Source organism: Silene latifolia, chromosome 8, assembly GCF_048544455.1.
Source record: "Silene latifolia isolate original U9 population chromosome 8, ASM4854445v1, whole genome shotgun sequence".
In the NCBI taxonomy this organism is placed as follows: domain Eukaryota; kingdom Viridiplantae; phylum Streptophyta; class Magnoliopsida; order Caryophyllales; family Caryophyllaceae; genus Silene; species Silene latifolia.
This window is the reverse complement of record NC_133533.1, coordinates 63,841,641-63,868,157: the sequence shown is the minus strand read 5'-3', so window position 1 is coordinate 63,868,157 and position 26,517 is coordinate 63,841,641. Positions and strand designations below refer to the sequence as shown.

General features: G+C 37.0%; 1 protein-coding gene across 1 annotated transcript; it reads right to left on the bottom strand.

Annotated features, from left to right (window-relative positions):
- Positions 1–1,604: 1,604 nt before the first annotated feature.
- LOC141596904 (sugar transporter ERD6-like 6) lies at positions 1,605–14,037 on the bottom strand. The gene is made up of 18 exons (XM_074417179.1): positions 13,652–14,037; positions 13,504–13,566; positions 13,336–13,425; positions 13,029–13,088; positions 12,860–12,925; positions 12,698–12,763; positions 12,506–12,581; positions 9,842–9,906; positions 9,671–9,763; positions 9,463–9,543; positions 9,293–9,377; positions 8,168–8,214; positions 8,016–8,078; positions 7,877–7,936; positions 5,754–5,819; positions 5,600–5,659; positions 2,674–2,788; positions 1,605–2,051 (listed from the first exon to the last, which is right to left on the bottom strand). The coding sequence occupies exons 1-18, from the start codon at positions 13,838–13,840 to the stop codon at positions 1,939–1,941; spliced, it is 1,458 nt and encodes a 485-aa protein (XP_074273280.1). The 5' UTR covers positions 13,841–14,037; the 3' UTR covers positions 1,605–1,938.
- Between the last annotated feature and the right edge of the window lie 12,480 nt (positions 14,038–26,517).

The window sequence follows — 26,517 nt, the reverse complement described above, 5'->3', positions numbered from 1 at the left end:
ACGGTGGTGCTTTGGAGACGCACTTGATGAATTATACACAAGGTTGGACTTATGTCCCTAATGGCTCGTGTAATAAGTGCTATTGAGAAGCACTTGAGCCACCTACGCGGGTGTGTTGATCATAAAGACTATGAGAAGTCTTGTGAACACATCTATAAGAGCCAAGGTAAACGCATGGCTTTAAAAGCGCGTTGCACTTTGAAATTGCGGAACGATCATAAATTCGAAGGTATGATATGTGTTGTGGGGGGTATCAACTGAAGCTCAGTTAGGAATTCAAATCGCAAGATATTCTCTGGCTGTAAGTAAGTTGTTTCCTCATTTCACTAAAGTGTCAATTCAAATCGAAAGATATTGATACCTAAGTATCCAATCCTTCCTTTACTCGGAAACTTCTTCTTTTGCTTTTCTTCGTCACCAGTGGGGGATTGTTGGAAATGATGGCTGTAAAAGCCAACTTGGTTTTGTCCAAGTTTTGCATGCTATCCCACATCGGTGGATTTCCCCCTTCCCCTTTGGTTTATGTTAACTTTGGTCTTTCTCTAGTTAATTGTGTGGACCAAATAGGCTTTTGGTGGGATTGTTGGGCCTGTGGGTTTGCGTCTAAACACACACACACGCGCGTCGGCCCGGCTCGGGCTCAGACTCGGGTAGAGCACCTGCGGTGCGGGCCTTGGCCCACTTTTATCTTTTTGGACTTGTGTGTGAAGTGGACTGTCCACATTCAGTGTAATGGTTGTGAGACTTGTATCAGTTAGTCAATTGTGACTGTTAGTGGCAGCGATTAAGGAGCTGTTAATGCTCCACTAATTACGTCCTTGACTGCTGTTTTTGTGGAGCAGTTTTGGCTCCGTCTGTTGCTCTATTTTGTTATAAATAGAGCAACTCCCTTCACTCCAGAAACATACAACAACAATTTGATCTTCCTCTCCTCTCTTTCTCTCTTATATTTTTCTGGGTAAAGATATTTCAATCGTTCCAATGCTCTCAGTCTTGAGTGAGCGTGCCTAAATGCAGTAGTGTAAATCCTTGGGGAACTCAATTGCTGATCGCCACACCGGTCATACCGAAAAATAGTTTTCAAGATAGTGGCTCTTTTACCACGTCACTACGAATCGGGTTATAATTTTCTATTCTCTCTTTTTCATTGTTACTGCACTTTCGTGATAACAATTTGAAAACTTTTCATTCACTTCCATGGACCATATGGTTGTGATGTTGTGAATAAGGGAGTGGGGCAAAACAAGCAAAGAAGGAAGAACCGACTGCAGTGTCTATATGCCAATCTTGGGAGTTATAAGTACTAATTTCATGAAGGGTGCACTCACAAGCCTATTTCAGTCCTATCAAATTCACCATTATCCATACAAGGATACGGAGCACAACAGAAATTCCTCGATACTTCATTTGATTGATGTGTTAACGCTTGTAGAAGAGTGGACGGGAGGAAAATAATCAGATAATTTATTATAAATGATACAGGGAGGAAAATAATCATATACTCCCTCCGTCCCGGTCATTTGTTGTCCTTTTCCATTTTGGGGTGTCTCAGTCATTTGTTATCCTTTCTATTTTAAGAATGAACTTGATGAGTAAATTGATCATTCACACTCAATTTGTTCCACATGTCATTTAGCTATTGGTCCTCTCCTCTTTCCTTGGTCTTTGTGCCAAAACCAAAGGACAACAAATGACCGGGACGGAGGGAGTAATTTATTATAATTGATACAGGATCCCTTATGAACAAAAAGTTCAGCTATAGAACAGCAACGCAGCAAAAGACAGCTCTGCCTAAGACGACGTTCTGCTTTATGATACAGGCACACATTTGCATCTACAAAGCCGGACCCGAGTATTGCTATGTTCACCGAAGATGGAGATGGTTTGTTGATTTTATACGAATAAATCTTGATGAGTAGGAGAGGGATAAAGTGTGGATCATCTAAATGACCACTGAATTTCCTCCAGAGTCCTCCCCTTTGTCTCCGGGACCCAGATGACTACGAATGCCACAGTGAAAGCACACACTACCGTGTATATTGAAAAAGTACCTACAAAACAGAAAGCAAAGCATTACCCAGACATATAAATGATGAATGGTATCAAACTCGTTTTTTGGTCGTGATAGCAGAATCGAGTATCGCCTATGTAACTTGAACATTGGTATGGGTCTCCAACGTAGGTAGATAACCAAGTGTGGACTGGCCATGAAGAAAAATATTGAGATATAGAGCACTTTAATAAAATGAAAATACGAGTATATTGATACATCTCAAAACAGACGCTTAATAAAAAAAATGAGATATTTAGACTTTTTAACGTGACATGGATTGACATCTGACAAATAAGGCAATAAGAATAAATCATATTGTATTGTATGCTTCATCTACGCTTATTTTCCTTTTCTTTTGTCATGCAAGACGCACTCTTTGTGTCCCTCTTAGGAAAATTGTCGGTCCGGTGAGTGTCGGGTAGGGAATACAGAGTAACATAACTTGTTGCAGTATAAACACGCAATAAAAAATGGTTGATATAGCCAATACTCCAAATTGCTTTAGGAAGTGGTGGGAAGTCTTTCGAATATTACAAACTTGTCGCGATGTAGTTTTAGACCTTGATTTATACCGTGATGGCACTATGAAGAAAAAAGTTAAAATCGTTATAGAAGCGCACCTCCACTATTCCATGTCAGCAGTAAGTTTGCAGTCATGGTGACAACCCATGCCGTGAGCCAGTTGGCAAGTGTAGCGATACTTCCAGCCAGCCCCTTGATGTTGACAGGAAGAATCTGCAAGTTTCAAGAATGTAGTGCAAAAATTCCAATAAATGCAGTGCCTGATTTTCTGGGCCTAACATAACCGAAAAAAGTTTCTATACAATTGATGTACATCTGTTAGGATTTGAAGCTAATGCATGTCAAGTAACGACACGACTTCAGAGTATTAACCTGTCGAAAAATAGACAACAGAAGCAAACAAGAAAGCAGATTCTGAAACACAATCTTGGTAGAGGAACACATAGATAGTACCACTTGACAGCAAACTCGATTGAAATAAAATGTAGCAAACCAACAGTATTCGGCTTCACTCTCGCTTGTATTGAGGTGGGGGTAATTACTACGGGAGTAATGGAGCTCAAAAATCTAAGGAGAAAAGAAGGAAATGATGGTGGTGAAAAGGATGATAGGGAACTACTATTCTCATATGAGATAAATACATTACCCTGGGAGAGGGTAGGTAAAATGGAGTAGTTATAACTTTATTAGTCCATCTTCTTCTCCTTCCCCTATCCGCCACTACTATTATCACCTACTTTTTCTTTGTTCCTTCCCCTTCATTATACCGGTACCAATTACCCTCAATCCAGGCAAGCCCAAGACAGATCTTCGGCCTTTTCAATGATGCGGAAAGAAGTCAGATAGCATGTTAACCATCACACCATCATAATTCATAACAACGAAAAACATTATTTACACACACATCATAAGCAGCAGCAACAACAATATAGCTTAGTCCCAAAATAATTAAGGGTTGGCTAGCGTGAATAATATTATGAAACACTCACTGTAAGGTAGGAAACAACAATTAATAAAAGATGGACAAACACAAAAGCAAAAGAAAGCGAGATAGGTTAAAAAATAAGTGTGAAGAATATAGAAAGAAGGAGAACCTTTGAGAGAACTAATAAGAGACACAGATGAACAAATGTTTTGAAAATAAACAGAAGAAAATTATACAGCCAAACAAGACGATTATAATCAAGCCCTAAGAACTCTTTCTCTCCAACCCATCCTCTTCAACACCAAAGTTTTTTCAATCACAGGCACAGGGTACTAGCTTTGTTCTCCACACATTTTTCTTAGAATTTGATCATTTTATTTTTCTACAATGACTCCAAGTTTCAACATCAAAAACTGTCATATACAGATGAATAGCTTCAATTGCATGAATCACTAGAGCATCATTTTTTACTGTGACTTTTCTGTTTTTTCTTTTTTCTTTTTATGACGATATAGTGCTAACCAAGCTTAAACTCCTTGTGCATTTTGTTTCCAATTTGGTCCCAATGTGGTTCATCTATAGTTACATTTTTTTGAAGCCCCTATAGGCATCCAGTATAAACTCTAGACGACTATAGCACATTACTATTGGATAAATGCTAATATGGAGAGAGAAGGTCTATTGCGGCCAAATGCATATCAAATGACTTTGAAGAAAGAAGAACTTCGTTTTGTGAAAGCTCGATATGGATTTGGTATATGGAGTTGGGTTATGGGGACTTCATTATCTTCACTAATATACTCAACTTCATAGAGAGTCTATTTTGCTAATGTTCATGTACATGGTAATGTGTTAAATATACTTTCCCTTGTGTAATTTAAGACCCCAAACCATAACAGAATGTCTTATTTCTTATCCATCCTCTATAAATAATACGGAGTAGTGAGTTATTTCTCAACCATCCTCTAAAAATTTAAAGAATAGTGCATTATCTCCTTTTTTGTACTCCCTCCGATTCTTAGGAAGTTCTCCATTTACATTTGCCCAAAGATTAAGGAATATAAATGGGTGTGAGAAGGTAGTGGGTCTCACCATCTCAATATTGAATTTTAGCCACACAAAACATGCTCAAAGTAGAAATGTAGCAATTCTGAGAATATGCGAAGAGTAAAAAATGGGGCAATTCCGAAAAATTAGAGGAAGTAACATTTAAGTATAAGAATATTGGAAAATTAACCTTTTGCTCTTAAGGCCACAAAAGAGGCAATTCTTTCACTCTCATTATTTGTCTCAAGGTACAAGAACCTAATAACCCCATGATTAGTTTTCTATATTCTTTTTATCACTAGCCAAGGATTTTTTGTTGTGGACGATCTACTAAGTGGCAACTACACGGCACAGTTTTCATTCTAAAGCATCTAGTGAGTAGAGAAGATCCATTATTAACTAAGACTTCTTATGAGGGTAAGAGGGACTTAGACTGCCATGACACTAGTGCCAAATATTTTAGGAACAGGGCAAGGATGGCAAAACAGGGTAAGGATTCTACACACTTACGTGGACACAATTGCTTAGGAACTGCTAAGTGCTAACAATGAATGAATGATACCAATTGACTTCCTCTTCAATCACACAGATTAGCTGCCAAAATCAGGAACGCATACTATAGAGTATCCAACTCCACTATATAGCAGCTTCAGAACTAGCCCCGTGGAAACTGAAGCACATTGACCAAAATCACAAATACTTGTGACCCATCAAAATGCTGTATAAATATTGCTCATGCTTCCCAAATTTGGTCATATATACCTATAGCACATTTCATCTATTTCCACGGCCCACAGTGGTTACTCAAATGTACTATTAAAACCGTCCCTGTCCATAAATTATACAAGGATATGTATGATGTAAGGTCCCGCTCAAGGCAATAAATCCTCATGGAAAATGGTTGCCTAAGACAACGACCAGAATACGACCTTAGCCAAATGAACAGTCCTACCAAAACAAATATATGCGTGTGCATTTTGCTTGTCCACGTCTGTGTGGGTACAAAGTGGGCAAAAATATGCATTATGTCATATGCTGATATAACTAGATACCTCTGACATTATAATCCAAGGAATAGCTCCAACACCTAATGAGAAAGCAGCCACCATAGCCTGAAAGAATATGATTAAACGAGATTCATAAATTTCCATAAATGAAAGGTAGATTTACTATAACTGCCACAAAAATGAGTAGAAATCAACATACCACAACTCCAACAACTGAGAGGATGCTGAAAACATTATACCATGAAGAATCATTGGACACGACATCCTGATTTAAAGAGAACATTAGCAAAAGAAAGTATTGGTAACAACTGGAAATATTTTTGATGAATAGTTAAGGCATATGCAGCACAGACATGGGGACTAATACGGATTTTCAGTTTTCATTTTTTTTTTTTATACTCAAGGGAAATGACCAGAGCTGGATCTGAAAATGCAGAAGCCAAACAGAGGAAAAACAAAGGGAATTGGGTTTCTTTTCTAAGGTTGAGATAACAAAAATGAAGTCAGGCAAGCATGCTAAAAGTCTGGAGAATCAAGAGGAAAGAACATCACAAATTTGTTGCTACAAACATACTCTGAGATTAGATGGTCAGAAAATAAAGAAAACAAACTTGGTTTTGCAAAAGTTTTCTGGGTTGTTTAAGGAAACAAAATGCACAATTTATAGGAGTGGCTTAAAAACTAAGATCTTCTCTTTGTTTTGAATTAGTATTACATTACTTAACCTTGATTTCAGAAATTTGGCTTTGGCCCTAGAGTTTATTCTTTTTCTGTTTCCTTCATACACTTACACCGTTAGCAAAGATCCGCTCTTACCTCCACAGTAGCTCCACCAGAAAAAATCAAAAAAGGGAAAAAAAAACAAAAAAAAGGGTCCTCTATTTTGGTTTTCCTAAAATAGGAGTCATTGTTAAAATCGTATGAGCCTTATACCAGCGGTATGCAAAAGGGAGACTAAGAAGGAGCGCCTTATTAAGTAGGCAAGAAAAGTATGATCTTTCCTTATTAGATAGGGTACTCTAGAAGCCAACTCATAATCCTTATTCATATGGGCCAATATTGGCATACAAACTTCCTATATTGACTTACGATTCTATCACTTTTGCTAAGAATTCGAAGGAAAGTAGGTTCTAAAAGCGCTACCCGTTTCATAGTCTGGGCGACCCCTATCAATTTAAGCATTTGTAGGAGGCACTTTCTTCTTAATCTAAGTCTTCTTTTGGTAGTTTAATAGAAGGAACTTGAGAAAAGTACAATAAAAGCCAAAGAAGAGAAAGTTGTGCTCAAGCTGATGTGCGAAAGAATGTGATGAATATCTTGCCTCTCTTGTCTGTAAACTCGTGAATGGTGAGCCACAAGATAAGGAGGCAGTAAGGGATCAGTCGAAATCCCTCACATTTATGGAAAGGACTTCAAACATTTGAGATTTTGTTGCATGATTAACAAATGAGCTTGTTAGTCGTGGTGTATTTTCAGCCACATACACGAGTCCTTTGGAAATATAAATCAAGCATTTGAGCTGCCTTCTAGGAACAAAATAGGTTTGTTGCTCAGTACTCTTTCAATGAAGAAGTTTGTGCAAATCTTGATCTTTCCTTGTGGAATGCTAGCTTAGCCTTTGTGGTTAAAGATTAACCTTAGTCATTAGCCATAGGCTGATTTTTATGGCAAAATTAAGAGTGGAGATTTTCTATATCATTTATTTGTTGAAAATTTTCGTTTTCTTTTGTTACACCTTAAAATCTCAGAAAACCCTTTAAAAAACAAGCCCTATTTTCCTCTTATTTTGCTACTATTTTGGCAGCAAATTTAAGATATTGATACCACTAGGAGCAATGTTGTTAGGATCGGGATTCTACTTTGGATCGATGGGGAGGGTAAGATCGAATCGATAGAATCGGATCCTAGAATCGTAAGATTCTACAAATTCACTAAATATAGCATGTTATTTGGTAAAAACATATAATCGGAGGTAAAAAAACTGATTTATCAATATTTATCCATGAAATATTGATAATTTATTATTTTAGTATCGTTGTATGAACATGATTCAACAATTTGCACCAAAATTTGGGTTTTACGATGTCATTTTACAAGAATATATATTGATATTTTTACTATGGAATCGGATCGTAGGATCGTATTATGATTATATCTCTAGAAATTTTCCAATGAATAGGATCGTAAGATTCTACAATCATGATAGAATCGTAAAATCTGGGATCGGTCAAACATTTTTAGATCGGGATTCTGACAACAATGACTAGGAGGCTAAATGACTCAAAATCATTATAAAACCCATTAAGAAACTTAGATCATTACCTTCAAGTAGAAGGATATTGATACCACTAGGAGGCTCAACGTCATCCCTGCTGAAGAAACCTACATTAAAGACAGAAATGGAAGATTTAATAAGACTTTCAAACTTTCCCTAAGATTTACAGGTACAGTAAATACTTACAATTAGGAGAATTCTGCGACCAGCTTTATCTGCTAACCAAGTAGTGACAACAGTAGCCATAACCTAGAATTGAGCAGAAAGACATTATAAGTTGACTTTAAAATTGCATATTGACATCCTAACTAGTTTAACAAAGGCACATTAAGCCACACCTGGATAGCACCAAGACCAACTGCTGCAGCGTTGCTCGAGGTAACCCCTGACCCAGAGCAAACAGATTAAAGGACATGAGCCCGCAGTTTTGCATAAACTACTATAACATCAAGGTAGAAGACAACTTTTCAAGATAGTGATTAAATGGCTCAATAAATTAGCTTCACTTCTTTTTTTATTATTAGTGGCAGTTTTTCAATGTAACATTCTACACAGTTTTCATTATGTCATTTGGAAACAACCTCAGGGGTTGGACCGCGTACATCCAAGCCACTCATACTCCACTATTTGCAGGAACACTCGAAGGATTGGGGTAATCTTGTGGTTGGTGCCTTGATGACAGCGGCAAGTTGAGCAAATCACATGTATTTAATATGTTTTTATATGTTTTTTATGGAATAAGTATTTAATATGTTTTTATGTATCATCCTGGGTATTATTTGTGTAGTCAAATTAACAAATATGCGGTTTAGCCAAATAACCAACAACAACAACAACAACAACAACCATGTATGGCCACTTTCACCTTTTCCCTAATCACCTCATTCCTTAATCGATCTTGTCCTCTATTGGCGCCACTTTCATCTTTTCCCTAATCACCTCATTCCTTAATCGATCTTTCCTTGTATGGCAGCACATCCACCTCAACATACGCATCTCCGCCACACAGATTTTTTGAATGTGACAGTGTTTCACGGCCCAACACTCGGAGCTGTAAAGTAAGGCAGGCCTAAACGTTGTGCGATAGAATTTTCCCTTTAATCTATGGGGGCATATCTTTATCGCATAAAAACCCTGTAGCACTTTTCCATTTCAACCATCCCGCTTTAATTCTGTGAGCCACATCTCCGTCTATCTCCCCATCTTTTTGAATAATAGATCCTAGATACCTAAAGAAATCTGACCCCTCAACAACATTTCCATCGAAAATAATACTCCCCACCTACTACAGTACTAAAAAATTTCTTACAAGATAATGCTTGACAGAGTAAAAAGCAGAAAAATGACTACCACAAACTGAATAAAGAACTTAGGATTACTTTGTCGAATTATGTGGTTCTTGTCAACTCAATATTGAACCCTAGGAACATCTCAACAATCAACTTAACGATATAACTGCTAACCTGCCTCTTGAAAGATAGTACTTGAATAGAACAAGACACCATTGATTCCACTGAGTTGTTGCAAGATGAGTAATCCATTGCCTATCTGAAAGGACTTGCACATATAATTTCTGAAGTTGAAACATAAGAACTGACAACATAGGGTGAAGAATGCAGACAACAGTTATTACCATCAAAGGTAACCAATATCTTCTTTGTTTGAGTTGTGCAAATCTTATTGTAGATCTTTTGCTACTTGAAGCCACAGATCTCTGCAAGATGTACCACATCAACATTTAAACACAATGTTAGATAATTGTACGACAATATTAGAGGATTTTGTAGAGAAACATAGAGAATAGAAGCCCCGCCTCACAAGATTGATAGCTCTTATATTACCTTGATGTCGTTCACTTCGAGAGATATATCAGTATCAAAACCACGAAGAACTTGCAAGGAAACCTCAAAATCTTCCATCATGCCCATTTTTGCCTTGGAAGGAAAAACAAAGCTTCAAAACCAACAATCATATGTTCAACCAAGAAACAGAGCTAAGGCACTAGAAATCACCAGCCATCTAGGAGATTCTGGTATGAAGAATAATCCAGGTATTAAGATGGTGCACGGCAGTATTCCTGGAAAACATTAATATAACATGGATCAGGTCTAACACTCTTGATTCTTGATTCCTAATTGAGAGACTCTATAGTCTATAGATGAATTATTTAACAATAAAAACAAAGTATTTCGGGTTTATCTATTCAACAGAGCCATACTATTACTTACACATTATGATTTTCTAGAACAAACGAAAAGGGAAAAAAAAAATCTATAATATATACTCAGTAGCCCTATAAAAAGTCCGCACTCGAGAATGGAAAGTAGAAAATTGATCAAGAAAGTCTTAACCAGGACCAATTCTTGGACTTCAAGCCAACTGGAGTATAGTCATACAGTATGATAGAATATTAAGCTAAAATAAACCAGCATGCAGAAACTACAAGGCTCAAATGTTGTGGCATTTGCATTGCTGGATGATGTGCCCATTTTGTATAAGGTTTTTGAGTCTAATTTGATGCCATTTGAAGATGCCGAACCGTATTCGCAGTTGGTTTATTGCATAATTTTCTCCATTAGATGATTTGATGATATAATCGCTTATATAAGATCATAGTGGAATCTTCAGTACTATTTCATACACTTTTGATGAGCCAAAGATGAACGTGCGAAGAATCCAAGCCTAGTTATTGCTAGACGGGCTAGGGATAGTTAGGTGGCGGTGGTACTGAAATAAGAGAACACAAATCTGAAGAGAACAAGATTGTTGGAGAGGATTTGGGAGTACTTAGGTTGGTCCAGTGATTTCATTCCACGGCAGAAGTGAAGAAACTTTAATACGCAATTGCCGAATTTGGGACACCAAATCCCATGTTAGGAACGAGCATTCCCAAATCAGGGACGTCAAGTTTCATGACAGGGACATGAGCCTCTACAATAAACATTAGAGTAGATTTAATCTTTCAATTTTTCATCTGTAATTCAAGGATCAAGATTCATTCTTTATCAACAATTTAAGTTCTTCCTTTTCATAAATTGGTAATTTATTCATTCCTTTATGTTCAATATCTTTGTTAGTTTAATTTCAATTATGCATAGCTAACTCACTTGTTAGGGTAAAGGGGAATCGTGTATGATTGATTCGGCTCTATGATTGGTGATTGCTACAGTGCTACTAGTTTATCAATTGGTATGATTATTATTGGTCTTATGCATACAACGTGTTTTATTAATTGCTAGTAAGACTGAGAGGACGCCAGAAAGTTATCAACTATGCGTTGCCTAGTCCTAAGATCGAAAGCCTGGATTAGGAATAAGGCAACCATAACACTATTTAGGAAGGACCTAGTAAGTTGCCAGAGCCCGCAAGATTATCTAACCTAAGTAGATATAAGTCCTAAAGGATGTACCATTGTCAGTCAATCTATCAATCGAGACTATCTACACGATCCCAATTCACCTTAATCATTGTATATGTGGATCCAAGACCCTTACTTTTCCCAAATTTGATTAGATTGTTATTTTACTCATTTGCTACCAACCAAACGGATTAAACTCAGTTAAAACCTGCAGTAGTCTAAACGACTCATAGAATAGACAGGCAAATTCACTGTTTTCCTATGGATTTGATACCCTACTTACGACTAGCTATTAGTTAGTAGTATTAGGATTATTTTGCCTATGGTGATACGGCTTTCTGGATAAAGCTGCTATCAGCAAGCTCTTGTGGTATATGAGAGGCTATGACCAGTAAGGAAAAAATGATTATGGGTCACACAGTGACACAGGTGGATAAGTGGATAATACTATCTGAAATGAAAAGGAAGCCTGGTCCTGAAAATGCACCCTGAATCTCAGGAAAGTATAGAGAAGAGACTCTTTTTTTATTCGGTCTGATTAATACACAAACCATCAAATGTAACTCCTAACTGTATACTACATACAAATTATATAGAGCTCAGAGAGAAGACTTTCGAGGAGCATAGAGGTGCATTTCTGTCCAACTAACCAAGTGCTAATACGTCAAAAATGTACATAGTATGAAGTACTTGACTTATACGCCTAAAAGTAGCTGCTAAGGTAATGATGTAAACTCCCCGTCTTGTAAAGCAAGTTATGTCCAAGTGCTTTCTAATTTATCTATTATCAAGAAAGCATGAATAAGAATGTCTGGTCATTAAGATATAGTCACTTGTGAAGTTCCACGATTAAACTAAATGGTATAGATTCAAACTCGAGGTTTAAACAGAAAATCGTGAGGTTAAAAAAATATCAATGTAAGGTTTCAAAAACCTTTATATTAAAACCGTACACATTAATCTTAACTCTTAAGACCTGACATTCTGACGACAATATTATGGTCGGACAGTCTGATACAAGAATGGCTCTTAAGAGTTCAGACTACCCTGTTTACTTATTTTAGCACGTGAAATAGAACCAACGTGATTTTATAGAAACAAATATCTTTATACTCAAGCAAGTGAAGTATTTCAAACGCTAGCTTTAGAAAGATAAGAAACTACTAAGAGAACGACCAGGTGAGCAATAACGCTAAAACTGGAACAAATCATACCTACTACAGTACTACACAAGGAAATTAGTAACAATCGAATAGAAACATCATACTAAGGTACTCTTAAAGCATGCAGTATGTAATATGAAAAGGCCGATGATTACCTAAGACAGCGAGTATTCTCCACTGAACAAAAAGCCCCAACAAATATGCCAGCATGATACCTATTGTGACTGATAGCTACAAACCAAAGCAAGGATATGACTAGATCGGAAACTGAACGAATTAGCCCACCTCCAATGCTTGCATAACTATACCCTCAACTGACAAAGTTCAAGCCAGAATTCAACACATACCTGATTTACTGAACCCAATGCACCCCTCATCGTCTGAGGTGCTATTTCAGCAATATATACCGGAACCTATTATATCATAGCAACTTTTACATTAGGATTTACTTTATACTTTGCATAGTTACATGTATCAACCAAAGAACCAAACTGAAACATAGACATTACCACGTAAGAAATTATGCCGACACCAAAGCCTTCCAACAGCCTTCCCATATACAGAAATGAAACATCCTGTATAGACCAAAAAATGCAACTCAGAAATCAACTGAACTAACCCAAAAATCCAAACAAATGCTCAAATAAAGTTCAAAGATCTACAAGAGATAGTACTCACTTTGGCAAATGATATAGCCAGCCATCCAATAATGTTAGGAATAGCAGCAATCATCAAAGACTGTCATGGGAGGGAAAAGTTGAGTAAATTAATGACACATATGCACTCAACTGCAATCAATACGACTAAAAACATTCCTTCTCCGTCCCCGTCATTTGTTTGCCTTTGGCAACCAAATGCCCATCAAAGGCATTCCTAACATAGGAAGGCAAACAATTGACTGAGACACACCAAAATGGAATAGGCAAACAAATAAACAGGGCGGAGAGAGTAATAATAATAAGAGATTAAAGTAATCAAGTCATACCCCTTTCCTTCCAATATACTCAGATATTTGACCGCTCGCAATTGCGCCAACCATGGCACCCACGTTGGATAAAGAGCCGAACCAGGAGTACTACACACACCATATATGATATATGCTTAAAACCCATAAAAGAAAATGATGAATTAAAAATTAATAATTGAGTAATACCTCGGAAACCGTGAGGCCAAGATCTTTAGTAATTGCAGATTGAGTTGGAGAAGAATAACCACACTGAAATGAAGCAAAGATACGAAAAGTAAGCAATTGAAAGTGAATGTAAAAGAAATGTTATGTATTTGATTGGGATTTTACTTACAGTAAAACCAAATTGAATAGGACCAAGAGCAACAATAAGAACACAAGCAAGAACAGAAATAGAAGAATCACGAATGACTTGAGAAGAACCCATCATGCTAGATTGACGAGAACCCATACGATACCAACTTCCAGTATGCAAAAATGGCTTACGAAGGTCGCCTGCTTCTGTATCTGATGGTGAACTCATTTTGAAGATGTTGAAAACAATAGAATGGAATGAATGAAAGAATGATGATGATGAGATATTATTATTATTATTGTTGTTGTTGTTGTTGTTGTTGTTGTTGAATGTGGAGGGATCAGCAGGCAGCAGCTATTCATTCATTCCGCTGTGTTTTTTTGAGGAGGTGAGACCCGTCAGTCTTTTCATCATCTAATTATTTTGCTTAGCTGTTTTCAGTTGTCGCCTTTTGTCTTTCCCTTTTTTTCGTTTAAAAACTATACTTAACACTCTTTCATTGGAACTTTATCCTTTTAACACTACCAATACTACCGTTTGCCAATCATTTTGGGCAAAATCACTTTAAATTAGCTTCATCTAATTCACCTATCTAACTTAATTAAGGTAAAAAAGTTGCTTAAACTTCATCAAATTAACTAGTTTAAGGGATAAAATTAACAACTTAGGATGGAAATTCAAAAATAAATTGGTGAGATTGTGTTTTATTGGGTTTGGATCAAACTTATTGGTAGTAGTCTTTAAGTTTTAAAACGATAATCTGAAGTTATCAAAAAAACCCTATTTAGTCTTTCATTGGATCATCTTCTGTCTAGTATGACTCTACGAGTATTCTTACCATAAATTAATATATATATATATAGAGGACTGGGATCATGTGAGTATAACTCATATATTTAAGGATTGAGGATTAATACTAGCTCTCAGATCTAAGAGATCCAACGTCCATGATTTAGTGCGGATAAGTAAGGGTAATATGGTAATTTCGCGGGTGCGCATATATACTCCTTATTCCATCGAAATAAACCTAATTCATTCATTCTCGCCCAAAGCCTTTCTCTCTCTACCTTCTATCTTCTTCGACGCAATCTCTAATTTTCCTGCTTTCGTGATTTCTTTGTTTCGAATTCAATCTCAGCTCAATCATTTGTCGTTCTTCTATTTCTTATCAACGATCATACTCTTTCAATCGAAATCGCGATGTCAGGTACATCTACTTTATCTTTAATTTTTAATTTCAATTTTATTTTCATGTGATTGTTGTTTTCGCTACATATATTTGCAATTACTAGTCATCTTACTGCGTTTGTTATGATTTTGTAGCTACTCATCGTGATTTCAGGGAGTGTTTGGTTGGGAGGTATGGAATGGAATGGAATGGATATCACTCATTCAAGTGTTTGGTTGGCCACATTTGGAATGGATTTAGAAACCCAGTGGATTCTCAATCCACCCTAACCCCCCGGAATCTCATACTCTACTCCTCCCCCAAGTTTCTAAATCCAATCTCCCCTGATACAAAACCTAATATTAAGAAAGAAGAAAAAAAAATCCAAATTGCTATTATTCTACTCTATGTAAGTCTTCATCTTCTACTTTCAATACAATTTCATTATACTTTTTTTTAATGGTGATCGAAGTATGATTTAGGATATTGGATTTTTAGGGTTTGAATTATGTCATTTTCTGAAAAAATTTACCGTTGTGATTCAATTGATGTTTCGTTTTGTATGAGAGACAATATAATATTCATCATGCTTGCCTTTTGGTTTTCTTGATTGTTATTGCTGTAACTTCTTGTAATATTCATCATCATTGTTCTCGTTGTTGTATACAAACATATTTAACTGAAAACACACTGTTATTTTTTCAATTTATTTGGTGAGGGGCATATACAATCCATTGCAAAATCAAACCAAACAAGTGTTAAAAGGTATGGGGTTCTAACTCCATTTCACCCTGGATTCTCATCCCAATCCATTCAATTTCCATACTTTGAACCAAACAACCCCTCAATGCTTTGTATCTCTTTTTCCTAAATTAGGTTTAATTTGTGAGGATTTCATATGATTTATTTGTCTTCTTTCTCATACATCTAGGTTAATTTAATTTGAACAAGTTACGAATTTGTTATATATTCAGTAATTTTTCCTGATCTATGTTCAATTCCACCTGTTGTTATGATTTTTTTGTTCTCGATTTATAATTTTGATGAGATTGATTCATAGTCTTGTTATTTGATTGCGATTTTAAATTATTTCACTTTGTTCGAGTTTTGTTGTCATGTAAACCTAATTTACATGTGTAGTATCTTGTTTCAAATTTTTTAAAATTTGTGTCAGATTGATTTACATCTGTTTTACATTGTTACTCTTTACTGTTAGCTAGTAGTAGTATACATTTAGCCGATTTAGGTTCTAAATTGTTTGACATCTTATAAATATCACATATTTGCTGCTAAAGTATCACATATTTGCTGCTAAAGTATCACATATTATGAGTTATTGTAAGACAAGCTTATTTTACTTTCTTTTTAGAAGTTATTAGTTGTGTAACTTCTTATGGATTTACTTCTGATGATAATGTGGTTGTATATTGTATCAAATTCCGCGATTGTACGATGGTGAATGTTTTTTCGTCATTGTTTATGCAGGATCAAATACTGATGAGTATGTAGCAAAAACTCGATAATCCTCAGACAACATGGCATTCAAACACGGATAATGAGACTATTTGTGAGACTAATAGGAATTAGGAAGCCAAATATATGACCTGAATATTCTTTCTCGAATTTACCAGTTCGGAGTTCTACTAAGTCATGAACTTCACGACTTTACAAGCTAGATTGATTGACATCATGTTAAATACTGAAGTATATGTACCTGTGAGTTAGACACTAGCATAAATGATGAAATCAGATAAGATAATTAATGACTCTTGCTTATCACAGGTTGTAAGCGTGGTAAGGATGAGGAGGCGGTCATATTCAGGTCCATAAATAGAGAAAAAGCAGTTGCCAACAATGACGGATAATCTCCTTTACGACATGGATAGTACAACCAATTCATCTTCTTCTGACTCTGATAGCTCCTCTAAGAAGCAGTATATCTTTTCTGTAAGAACCGAGGAAGTGAATTCAGTGAGCTTTACATGTGATAGCTCCTCTAAGAAGCAGCATATCTTTTCAAGAACTGTCAATTACACATCTTCTTTATTTCATTCGTTACTCAATCCTCAATTATTTCTGGTGTAAGTGAATATTGTATCTCAAGATTACAAAAGTAGTTATGACTAAACAATTCCTTTTGGCTCTGATATAATTCTTGGTAAAGTGTGATATTGTTTCAAATATCATGTGATATTTTACTTTTATGGTTGTGATATTGTTTCTCATATAACAAAAGTGGATAGTGATTTAAAAATCCTTTTTGCTTCAATATTGTTTTGTATATAGTGTGATATTGTTTTACATACAGTGTGATATTGTTTCTAATGACTTGTGGTATTTTATTTACCTGGTTGTGATATTGTTTTACAGTAGCACAAATTTGGATACTGCTTTTAAAATACTTTTAACCGTGATATTGTTTTGTATACAGAATGATATTGTTTATAAGTACATGTGATATTGTATAACAATAACACACAAGGGGTATTGTCTACAATTAAGCGTCATGCATGTGATGATATTGTTTTAGAAGAATGGTGATATTGTTTCAAATGAAGTGTGATATTGTTTACAATAATGTGTGATATTGTAAAATACAAAAGGCAAATCTTGGTAACACTATATTATTGATTCCGAGGTTTTATGATATTGTTAACCAAAAATGGAGAAAGAATACAAAATTTTTGACATTTGGAATTACATCTAAGCATAAAAGAATTTGTATATGTGACTATAATGAGTAAAAAAAGACGATTTTGCTAAGTTGATGATATAATATAGACTTTCTCAGCATGCACACAAGCTCTTAGTCAACATCCGCAAGTGAAGAAATCTGCAAAAAAAAAAAAAACAAAGAACAAAAACATAATGTCAGTAGTAAGTTTAACACATTAATAACAAAATTGTGATATTGTTTCTAAGGATTTGTGGTATTTTATTTTAATGCTCCTGATATTGTTTCACGGTATCACAAATTTGGTCAAGATGAACAGAAAAATATATTAGCAATGAAATGATGAACATCACCATTCAAATAATTCTAGAACTACCGACTTAGATAGGATTCTTTCACGCTTGGCAAAAAATAAGTAAAACTCATAAAACCAGAGAAAACTGATGGACCCTTGGCAGTCAACACGCCAACCATATTTGATCGAACGTCAAAAGTGAAATCCTACTATTCTTGACACAGTAAGTCAGGTCACTTTCTTCAAGAGTGGTAATCCACCCCCGCCACTAAGTCTTTTGTTAAAACTATTACTCATCACGCCATCCACCCACTAAATAGGGTACCGAGATTGGCGTACAAGAGAGTTCTTCCTTTAACTCAGATCTACACAAATCAAAGCACAGCTAGTTTCAACAAATCTACAACACCTAACATTACACAAACATCATACCCTATAGATAAAAAAACTATCAAAATCTCCTCAATTAAACAACTAAAAATATTTGAAATCCTAATCCATAAGTTAGCTCCTCTAACTAATCAAACAACTAAACACTAAACCAATCTAACAAACAAATCAAACGCCAACTTTAAACTGCGACCTAAAGGCACGCTAGCCAAATTTTTTCACAAGTACACAGTTGCAGCTATACTCCTGATCAGAGAGTTTAAATTGCTTGAATTCGATTAAATTAAGTGAGAAAACTAACTTAACTTCGAGCTCAGTGAACTAAACGTATAACTGATAGCTACGTTGAGGCATTGAACTAACAAACACAAAACATAAATTATAGTTAATTTGCGACGAAAACACATACTCCGAACATTACTAGTAAAAATGCCTCACACAGTCACACACTCAGTTGCATTCTATAGAATAAACAAAATTAAACCCGAACGAACAATTAATTAATTCGAATTGAACTTCAATCAGCAGATACTAAGAAGTAAATTGCCTGAATTCAACCGCATCCAAGATTCAATTTGTTCCGCAAAAAACGCAATATACTCTAAAATCAAAAGGAGCCGATGAACTGAAGCTTAATAATAACAATATGTAAAATTAAATTGCTTGAAATCAACAGCGTCAATGAAAAAACTCACTAAGATCATCTTTATCAACGATATCGAATTTGTTCCTAAAAAACTTGCAAATGACAACGCCGGCGGCATCAGCGAGTTGATTAGCGACATCGGCGAATCGAACAAGATCATCATCGTTAAGTTCCGATCATCATCGAACAAGATCATCACTTGAATTCGGATCAAAACGCAATTTAAAGCAAGAACATGAAAGCACCACAAATCAATCGCAATTAGTTCGATATTTTTGATTTAATCCTATTATGTTCATCTAATCCAACTTACATTCAATAATTTCGAACAAAATCAACATGCATAATCAATAATCAATTTAATAGTATATAAGTTACTAAAATCGCAGGATTTAAAAAAAAAAACGAAAAACGAATGTTTACCTGTATGATTTTGGAGAAAAATCTAGTTATATAATTCAATTGTAGTGAACGAATTAATCTAGAAAGGTTGAAGTTGAAATCGTCTTTGAGATTTTAGTTTTTTGCGGATTTTCAGCGAGATTCCAAAGAGGATTTTGTTTGAAATTTTTTGATTGATTTTGGTAAATTTTTTAGAGAGAGAAACTGACGACTGATTGATACTGTCGTTTTGTACCAAAAATAAACCTAATTAAAACTAACAAAGAATCTAGTGATAAGCAGGGTCGATCTCCTCAGGGAGGCAAGATATCTGTTAAAGGTCCGTCTATTTAGATCACAATATGGGGGGGTTGATTTTTGTTTTCTAATCTAATAAAGGATTAAGGGAAAGAGAGATTAAACAAGAGCAATAAAGATAGAAAATATAATAAAGATGATCAAATAGAGAAAACATGCAAGGATTTCGGTTCACCATGGTAATTTATCGACTCAGCCGCAAATAGCCTAGACAATCTACTGTGAGAAGGATATAGGAAAGGTCTTTCCGGTCCACTTTCTATCCTAGATTTCCACTAACTTAACTTTCGTCCTCATTAGGGTAGTCTACTGTTAATAGCAGGTCTATTTAATCCAATCTTCCAATCCAGGAGTAAATTTAACCAGATTAAAGGTAACTTAGAAGTGTGCACTCAACCAAGTCGATATTACAGTTAAATTGCTATGGTTACAGGTTCTCACAAATAAATAATCTAGTCTATTCGCTACATCGTCACAATCCTACCATGGATTCCCTAATCCCGACATAAGAGAAATTAGCTACTCATATTACTAATAGCGTCAACGATAATAATATAAAGCATACTAATCAAAGACATAATGAAATAACAATAATTGTGCATAAACTAAATTAAGGCAGAATCAATTAAGGAGAAAACAGGAATTAAGGCAAAGAAACAATGAGATTAAGATTAATAAGGAGAGAATGATTACAATCTCAAGCAATCTGGCGTAAAGATCAATCTAATATCCAAGCAAGAGATTCAAGGAAGAGAGAATAAGTTTACAGTAAAGAGTGTGAAGGAAAGATTAGAGAGTTCTAAGATATGGAAAGCGTCCTAATGACCTAATTAATGAAAGCTTAAATAGGAAAATAAAACTTAACGAAATAAAACTAATCACGGGTCACTTAAAGCCCGCGTGAAACTAAAACCTCTCGATCGAGTGGATTCAAACCACTCAATCGAGGTCTTCTCAAGCTATTCCTCTTGATCGAGCAGATATTCTTCTTGATCGAGGACTTCCAATTTCCAGCATTTCGATCGAGTAAATAAAAGTACTCGATCGACCTCTCGTGTCCTCCAAACCACTCGATCGAATATCAAGACCTCTCGATCGAGTGCTTTTCTTCATATCAGCCTCTCAAGTTGACTTTGACTGCTTCGTTGACCACCCTTCACGCACTTCAAGGCATAATTCTCGCTCTAACATTCCCATCTCCTCAATATGCATGCTAAACAGGACGAAAAGAGTACGGTTTCACCACTCTCAGGTTCGTTTCTGCAATTCAGACAGAACAAATCAAAGTACCCAATTCGGGGCATATTGCAATACAAAACGGTGTAGAAATGCATAGAAATACATGCAAAATAAGACTAAAAAGGCTATATAAAATGCACGTATCAAATCTCCCCAAAATTAACCTTTACTCGTCCTCGAGTAAACTAAATGCAATTAATGGAATGGAAATGAAAACTCAGAGCTAGCTATAACTTGTCTACTTAAACCAATTTAATGCAAACAAAAATCAACAGTTACATCTACAACGGTCAATACGCAAACAAAATATAAGATGTCCATAAACAAAGCTGACCTATCGACCTTGCAAGACCAACAAAATCGGACTCTCACGTGGTCACTCTTCTCTCATGAAGCAAAGGGTGAATTATATATGTATAAGAGAGAAAGAGAAACAAATCACTCATCTAAGTCACGACCTACATAACATGCATAAAAAAAAAATGATGACGATTCAAGTACTATGCATACACTCCAACCAACAATGTCCGTCACATGGGCTTACAAAAATGAAAGTGAGGTTCAAAGAGAAAAGGCAAAACAAATTATAGGAATGTGAAGGTACGTTAAGCTGACCATTATAACAACTCCAACCAACAATGTCCGTAACACAACCCAATAAGATGGGTGTGCACTTTTGGGCCGATTATTTGTCCTCACTTAAGCCCAAAAGCTTGGAATCCATTATAAAATAGTATAGGAAAGTGAGGTTTAGGCTTGATCGAGAAAAGCAAAACAAATTATTTATAAATGTGAAGGTAAGATGGGTGTAACTTTTGCTTATTTGTCTCACTTAAACAAGACCATTATAAACACCATCCTCCCCGATGTGGGACAACCTTACTCTCAATAACTTGGGGTGTTACAACCATATAAGACCATCCGAATCTCAACTGACTGAAAATAAAGCACAAGTGCCCTTCATTTGGCACATATCTCACTAACCAAATACACTATCTCCTCAAAAATATATGAATAAGAACAGAGGAGTGAGACGGTCATAAAATTCCCTTTTTTAATACGGTCATATTTATTCAAACCATACAACTCAATTTTTTTGTTTTCTCATTTTCTTTTCTTCTTCTCTGTCCCGTATGATTCAATTTTTTCATTTTTTATTCTCTTTCACGTTTTCTCTCTTTTTTTTTTTTTTTTCTTTTTCATGTCTTTTTTTTTCTCATTTTTTCATCCTTTCTCCTTCCTCATTTCCACCAAATCCAAACAATAAAATCGAGCCAAACTCGCAACATGGATCATCATACCACAAATGACACACTAAACTAACTTGACTAGGCAGGCTTAGTTTTGGGTGTAGCTAATGGGTCAAAAAGGCTAAATTTGGCTTAAGTGGAGCTAAATGGGTGAAAAATATAAGAAAGGAAAATTTGCAAGCACCTCCCTGCATGTGACAGCGACCACAAACCCGAATGTATGCAATTGACAAGAATCGAATGTGCAAAAATGATAAACATGTTATGCAAGGAGTACTACTCTCAATTCCTATGTAAACCGGTCATGAATGTCACCAGTTATATGGCTCTAAATCTCAGAAATTATAGAGTAGGTTGCCAATTTATCAGGTCAAGTCTACACAGTCAGCTATATTTTCAACATTAACTCGTAGATATGCGCATGACTAAACTAATAACTGTCAATTAGATGCAAGGCTCAAGTAAAAATGACAAGTTACAGTGCAATATCATCACGGAAATCAACCGTTCCGACTCAACCTATATGCAAAATGAAACGTGATTTTTTTTTAAATTTTTTTTGGATTTTTATGATTTTTATTTTGAAATAAAAGAGAACAATGCAAGCAGAAAATAGAAACGTGAATGCAAAAACAAATGCAAATGCAGACTCAAAGGATGCATTACCCTCCCCAAACCAAAACGAACAACGCCCTCGTTGTCCTCCAGCATACACCAACAGATATATACGGGGGAACGGGAAAATACAACCAACAAATGTATGAAAAACAATAAATAAAAAGGAGACAAAAGAAATAAGAGAACAAGAATGTATATACAAAACACGAACTTCCCCAAACCAGCCTGAAAACTGGGGAAGTGAGTAGACCAGTAGCTACTCGTCAGCCTCATCCTCCACGTCCTCCACCGTGAAGTCTGGGTCCACCTCCTACTCTCTCCTCCTCGCCTCCTCAACCCGAGTCCTTGCTGCCACCTCAGCTGTGTCCTCCTCCTCGTCACTGGCTGGCTCTGGGTACCCCTCAGCTGGGTACCGGTAAAAAGATGGGTGTGGTCAACCCTCAGAAACTGGACGTTGTCGCATCATGTGATACTCGTATAGAGGGAACAAAGTAAGAGTTATGTCCCGCTCCATACGAGCCTGCCTGCTAAGAAGCTCAAGCAACAAACTGTCACGGCGCCCTTGGTCAAGGACCGCGGACGCCTCAAAAGGTGAAGGAGGAATAAAATTAGCCGGGTAAACCGGCTGTGTCTGGTCTGATGCAGAGTAGGAGTAGGAGTAGGGATCGGGGTAGGAATGGTCGTGGAAGTCTGGCCACCCGTAGAAGGTGTGGATCCCTCTCCGGTCTCAGGTCTCTTCCGCTTCTTAGAAGCGGACATAGTAGGAGGTGGAGCAAGCGGGAGGTGATACATGGGTAGTGGTGGAGGTAATCTACCCCTAACAGTGGGCAGGGGAACGAGACGAGGCAAAGTGGTGCAAGGCATGGGTACAGACAAGGAACCGCAAATCTTCCATGTCTGATGGTCAGAAGTAAGCCAAGTCATAGACAGCATAGCTGCCAGGTCAAGGTACTTATCCGTGTCTAGGTACTGTAAGTCACGGGGAAAGGCGGGGAAGATAGAACGGGCAAGAAAAGTGGCTATGCCACCGCAAACAATGGTGCCCGTAGTCTTCTGCCCCACCGTGTGAAAGTACTGAGCAGTCAAGTAAGCAATGTTAAGCACAATGGGTCCCTCACTGTCAATGTTCAGGTATCCACCAAGAATAGACAGCTTAATGTTGTTCACATTGTTAGGTTCTTTACGGCCAAATATTGTCCCACCAATGAGACGCAGGAAGTAACGGGCCGGGGGAAGGTGGACCTGAGCGAGCTTACGCTCCTCGTAGGTAGTCTATGCCAAGGTCCTCCACAACTGGCGGATGACCTTCCTAGGGGCGGCAGTGTCACCCGTAAAAGAAAGACCTAACCTAGTACCAAACTCCTCTAAAGTCCAAGAAATAGTCCGGTTAAACAACCGGAAAGAAACAGAGGCACAAGTCGGTCAGTGGCGTAGGCGCCAGAAGAGAAGGTAAAGGAGCTGAAAAACTCAAGGGTCAGCTCCTTGAAGGTCAAGGAACTCATGGTGACTAGTCCAGACATCCCCGTACCCCTCAAAATCTCAACAACAGGCTCGTAAATACCTAGCCTATCAAGTGACTTACGACACAAAAATTTAGTACATAGAAAATCACAGCTCTCTAAGGCAAAGAAACGTTGACGATGTATAGCATTAACGAAAATTACCTCAGGGTAGTCGGGGTGCGGGCCAAGTGAGTCGTCAACTCGGATAGTGACGGGGCCAGCAGCAGGCGTGGCTCGTCCGTGACCCCGGCCTCTAGTACCTGAAGAAGAAGCCCATCCAGTAGCGAGACGAGGTACTAGAGCGGCCCTATAGGCAGCTGGCGACCACGCAGCAAGGGTGGTCATCGTACCAGAGGTGCTAGCTGTGGCTGCAACAGTAGAAGCAGCAGAGACGGAAACAGAAGCAGAGCTAGCGGCAGTGCTAGCAGAAACTGAAGTCGACACAGAGGTAGAAGCGGAGCTAGCCGTGATAGAAACGGAACTAGCAGCAGTAACAACAGTAGCACCAGCAGTAACAACAGGTGAAACAGCAACGGTACTAACTGTCGTACTGACGGTGGTGGCAGCAGGGACCACCGTCTCAGTAGAGGACGGAACAACAGTCGAACTAGTTGATGGTAATGAACTACTTTCCATCCTAATTAAGTAAGCAAGGGGGAATAATAAGCAATTGAATCAATAAACCGCAAAAACCCCAATTCCAGTCGAAATTTTCGAATTCAAACATAAACCCTAACCCCCAAATTACTACATAATTATGAAATAAAACAATTAATCAACAAAATAGTAAAGGGGAAACTTACTTGATGACAAAACCCACAAGTTAAGCAAAAGAATCGACAACAATTGATGCAAATTATGGATTTTCGAATGAAGAACCCGCGAACCCTAATTACCCAAATTAATCGCGACAAGGACGAATTTTAAGGGAGAAATAGAGGGCTTTAGTCGATATGTGAGCAAGATAAATAATGTGGGTGAAGGATTTGGTATTGGGCAAGAATTAGAAAGGATTTGGGGGTGATTATCGCAAATAAGGAAGGCAAAAATGAAGAATAAATTAGAATGAAGAAAAATAGAAGTTAAAGAGATACTTCCTGCGTGTAATTATCAATTTCACTCGATCGAGTGATTTGAAATCACTCGATCGAGGAGTCTGGCCTTCATTCTGCTCGATCGAACAGAATTCTACTCGATCGAGAAATCCCTATTTTCGCCATTTCGATCGAGTATTTGAAAACTACTCGATTGAACCCTTTTCCTGTGCATTCCTCTCAATCGAGTACAATAAGTACTCGATCGAGTTATTTTCTTTGTGTAACTCATCACAATGCGACATTATCTCCCCAAACCTGCATAAAAATACTCGTAAACATATCCCGATAATACCAAATCGCAAAATAACAGTCTATAGTCTTTTCTAGCTACGCTAAATAGTCTAAAATCTAGCAGTTCTAAAAATGCAAATAAGGAAGTTTGATGGAAGTTTAAAAAGTTTTACAATTTGTTACAACGGGGCATTCCCCGCTCAATTCCAAAAACATTTCAGTAGCCCAAAGGAGGGCTTCTGACTGGAGGAGGTCCCTTCAGCGTCTTTGACCGTCCTCTTCGATCTCTATGAGCTTGAATTTGAAACAGTAGAGGGCGAATAGTTGACGTCCATGTATGCAAGAAATTTCTTCGTCCCTTTGTCTTTCCCATCAGTTTTGACATCGGCATCTGTATTTTGATTGACTTTAATAGCACTCTGACCGTTGACAACTCCAGCATTTATTTCATCTATACCTGCAGCAAGGAAAACAGAAGAATGTTCCTCCTTTTCGCTCTCAGTCTGAGGCGGAGGGGTTACAATAGCAGCACAAAATTCAACACTCTCAGTTGAAGTGTCTATTTCTGAGTCAGTAGAGGATAGGGCATGATACGTGCATTTTATATAGTCCTTTTTGGCCTTTTATGCACGTATTTCTATGCTATTATCGTAGTTTTATGCTACGAAATGCCCCGAATATGCTACTTTGGTTTGTTTTGTTTCTATTTGCATAAATGGACCAGAAATTAGTGAAATCGAGCCTTTTACCATCCTTTTAGAACGTATTTGGAGGAAGAGTGAATTTGGAGCGGGAATGTAGTTGTCTTGAGGTGCGCAAAGAAGTAAGATAGCTAGGCGAGCAAAGGAAGAACTTCAAATTGCTAGTGCCTAATTTGAAGAGCCATATATCTAGTTCTAAAACTGATATTCAGGTGATTCTAATTGGAGATGAAATATTGTCCTCTTACCTTTCCAACGCCACCGGAAACGCCCTGTTTGCCCAAGTAACGAAGAAATGGCAGCCGTTTGAAGTTCAAAGGTGCGCGGCGAATTGTGTCTTTGGAAAGTACTCGATCGAGTACAATTGTGTTCGATCGAGTTCTTTTTCTACTCGA

Coding starts and splice junctions, on each gene's coding strand:
- LOC141596904 (XM_074417179.1), bottom strand. CDS start 13,840: ATGAGTTCACCATCAGATACAGAAGCAGGCGACCTTCGTAAGCCATTT. Junction 8,215..9,292: donor TACTATCTTTCAAGAGGCAG/GTTAGCAGTTAT, acceptor GCTCTGGGTCAG/GGGTTACCTCGAGCAACGCT. Junction 5,660..5,753: donor TCTCAGTTGTTGGAGTTGTG/GTATGTTGATTT, acceptor ATATTCTTTCAG/GCTATGGTGGCTGCTTTCTC.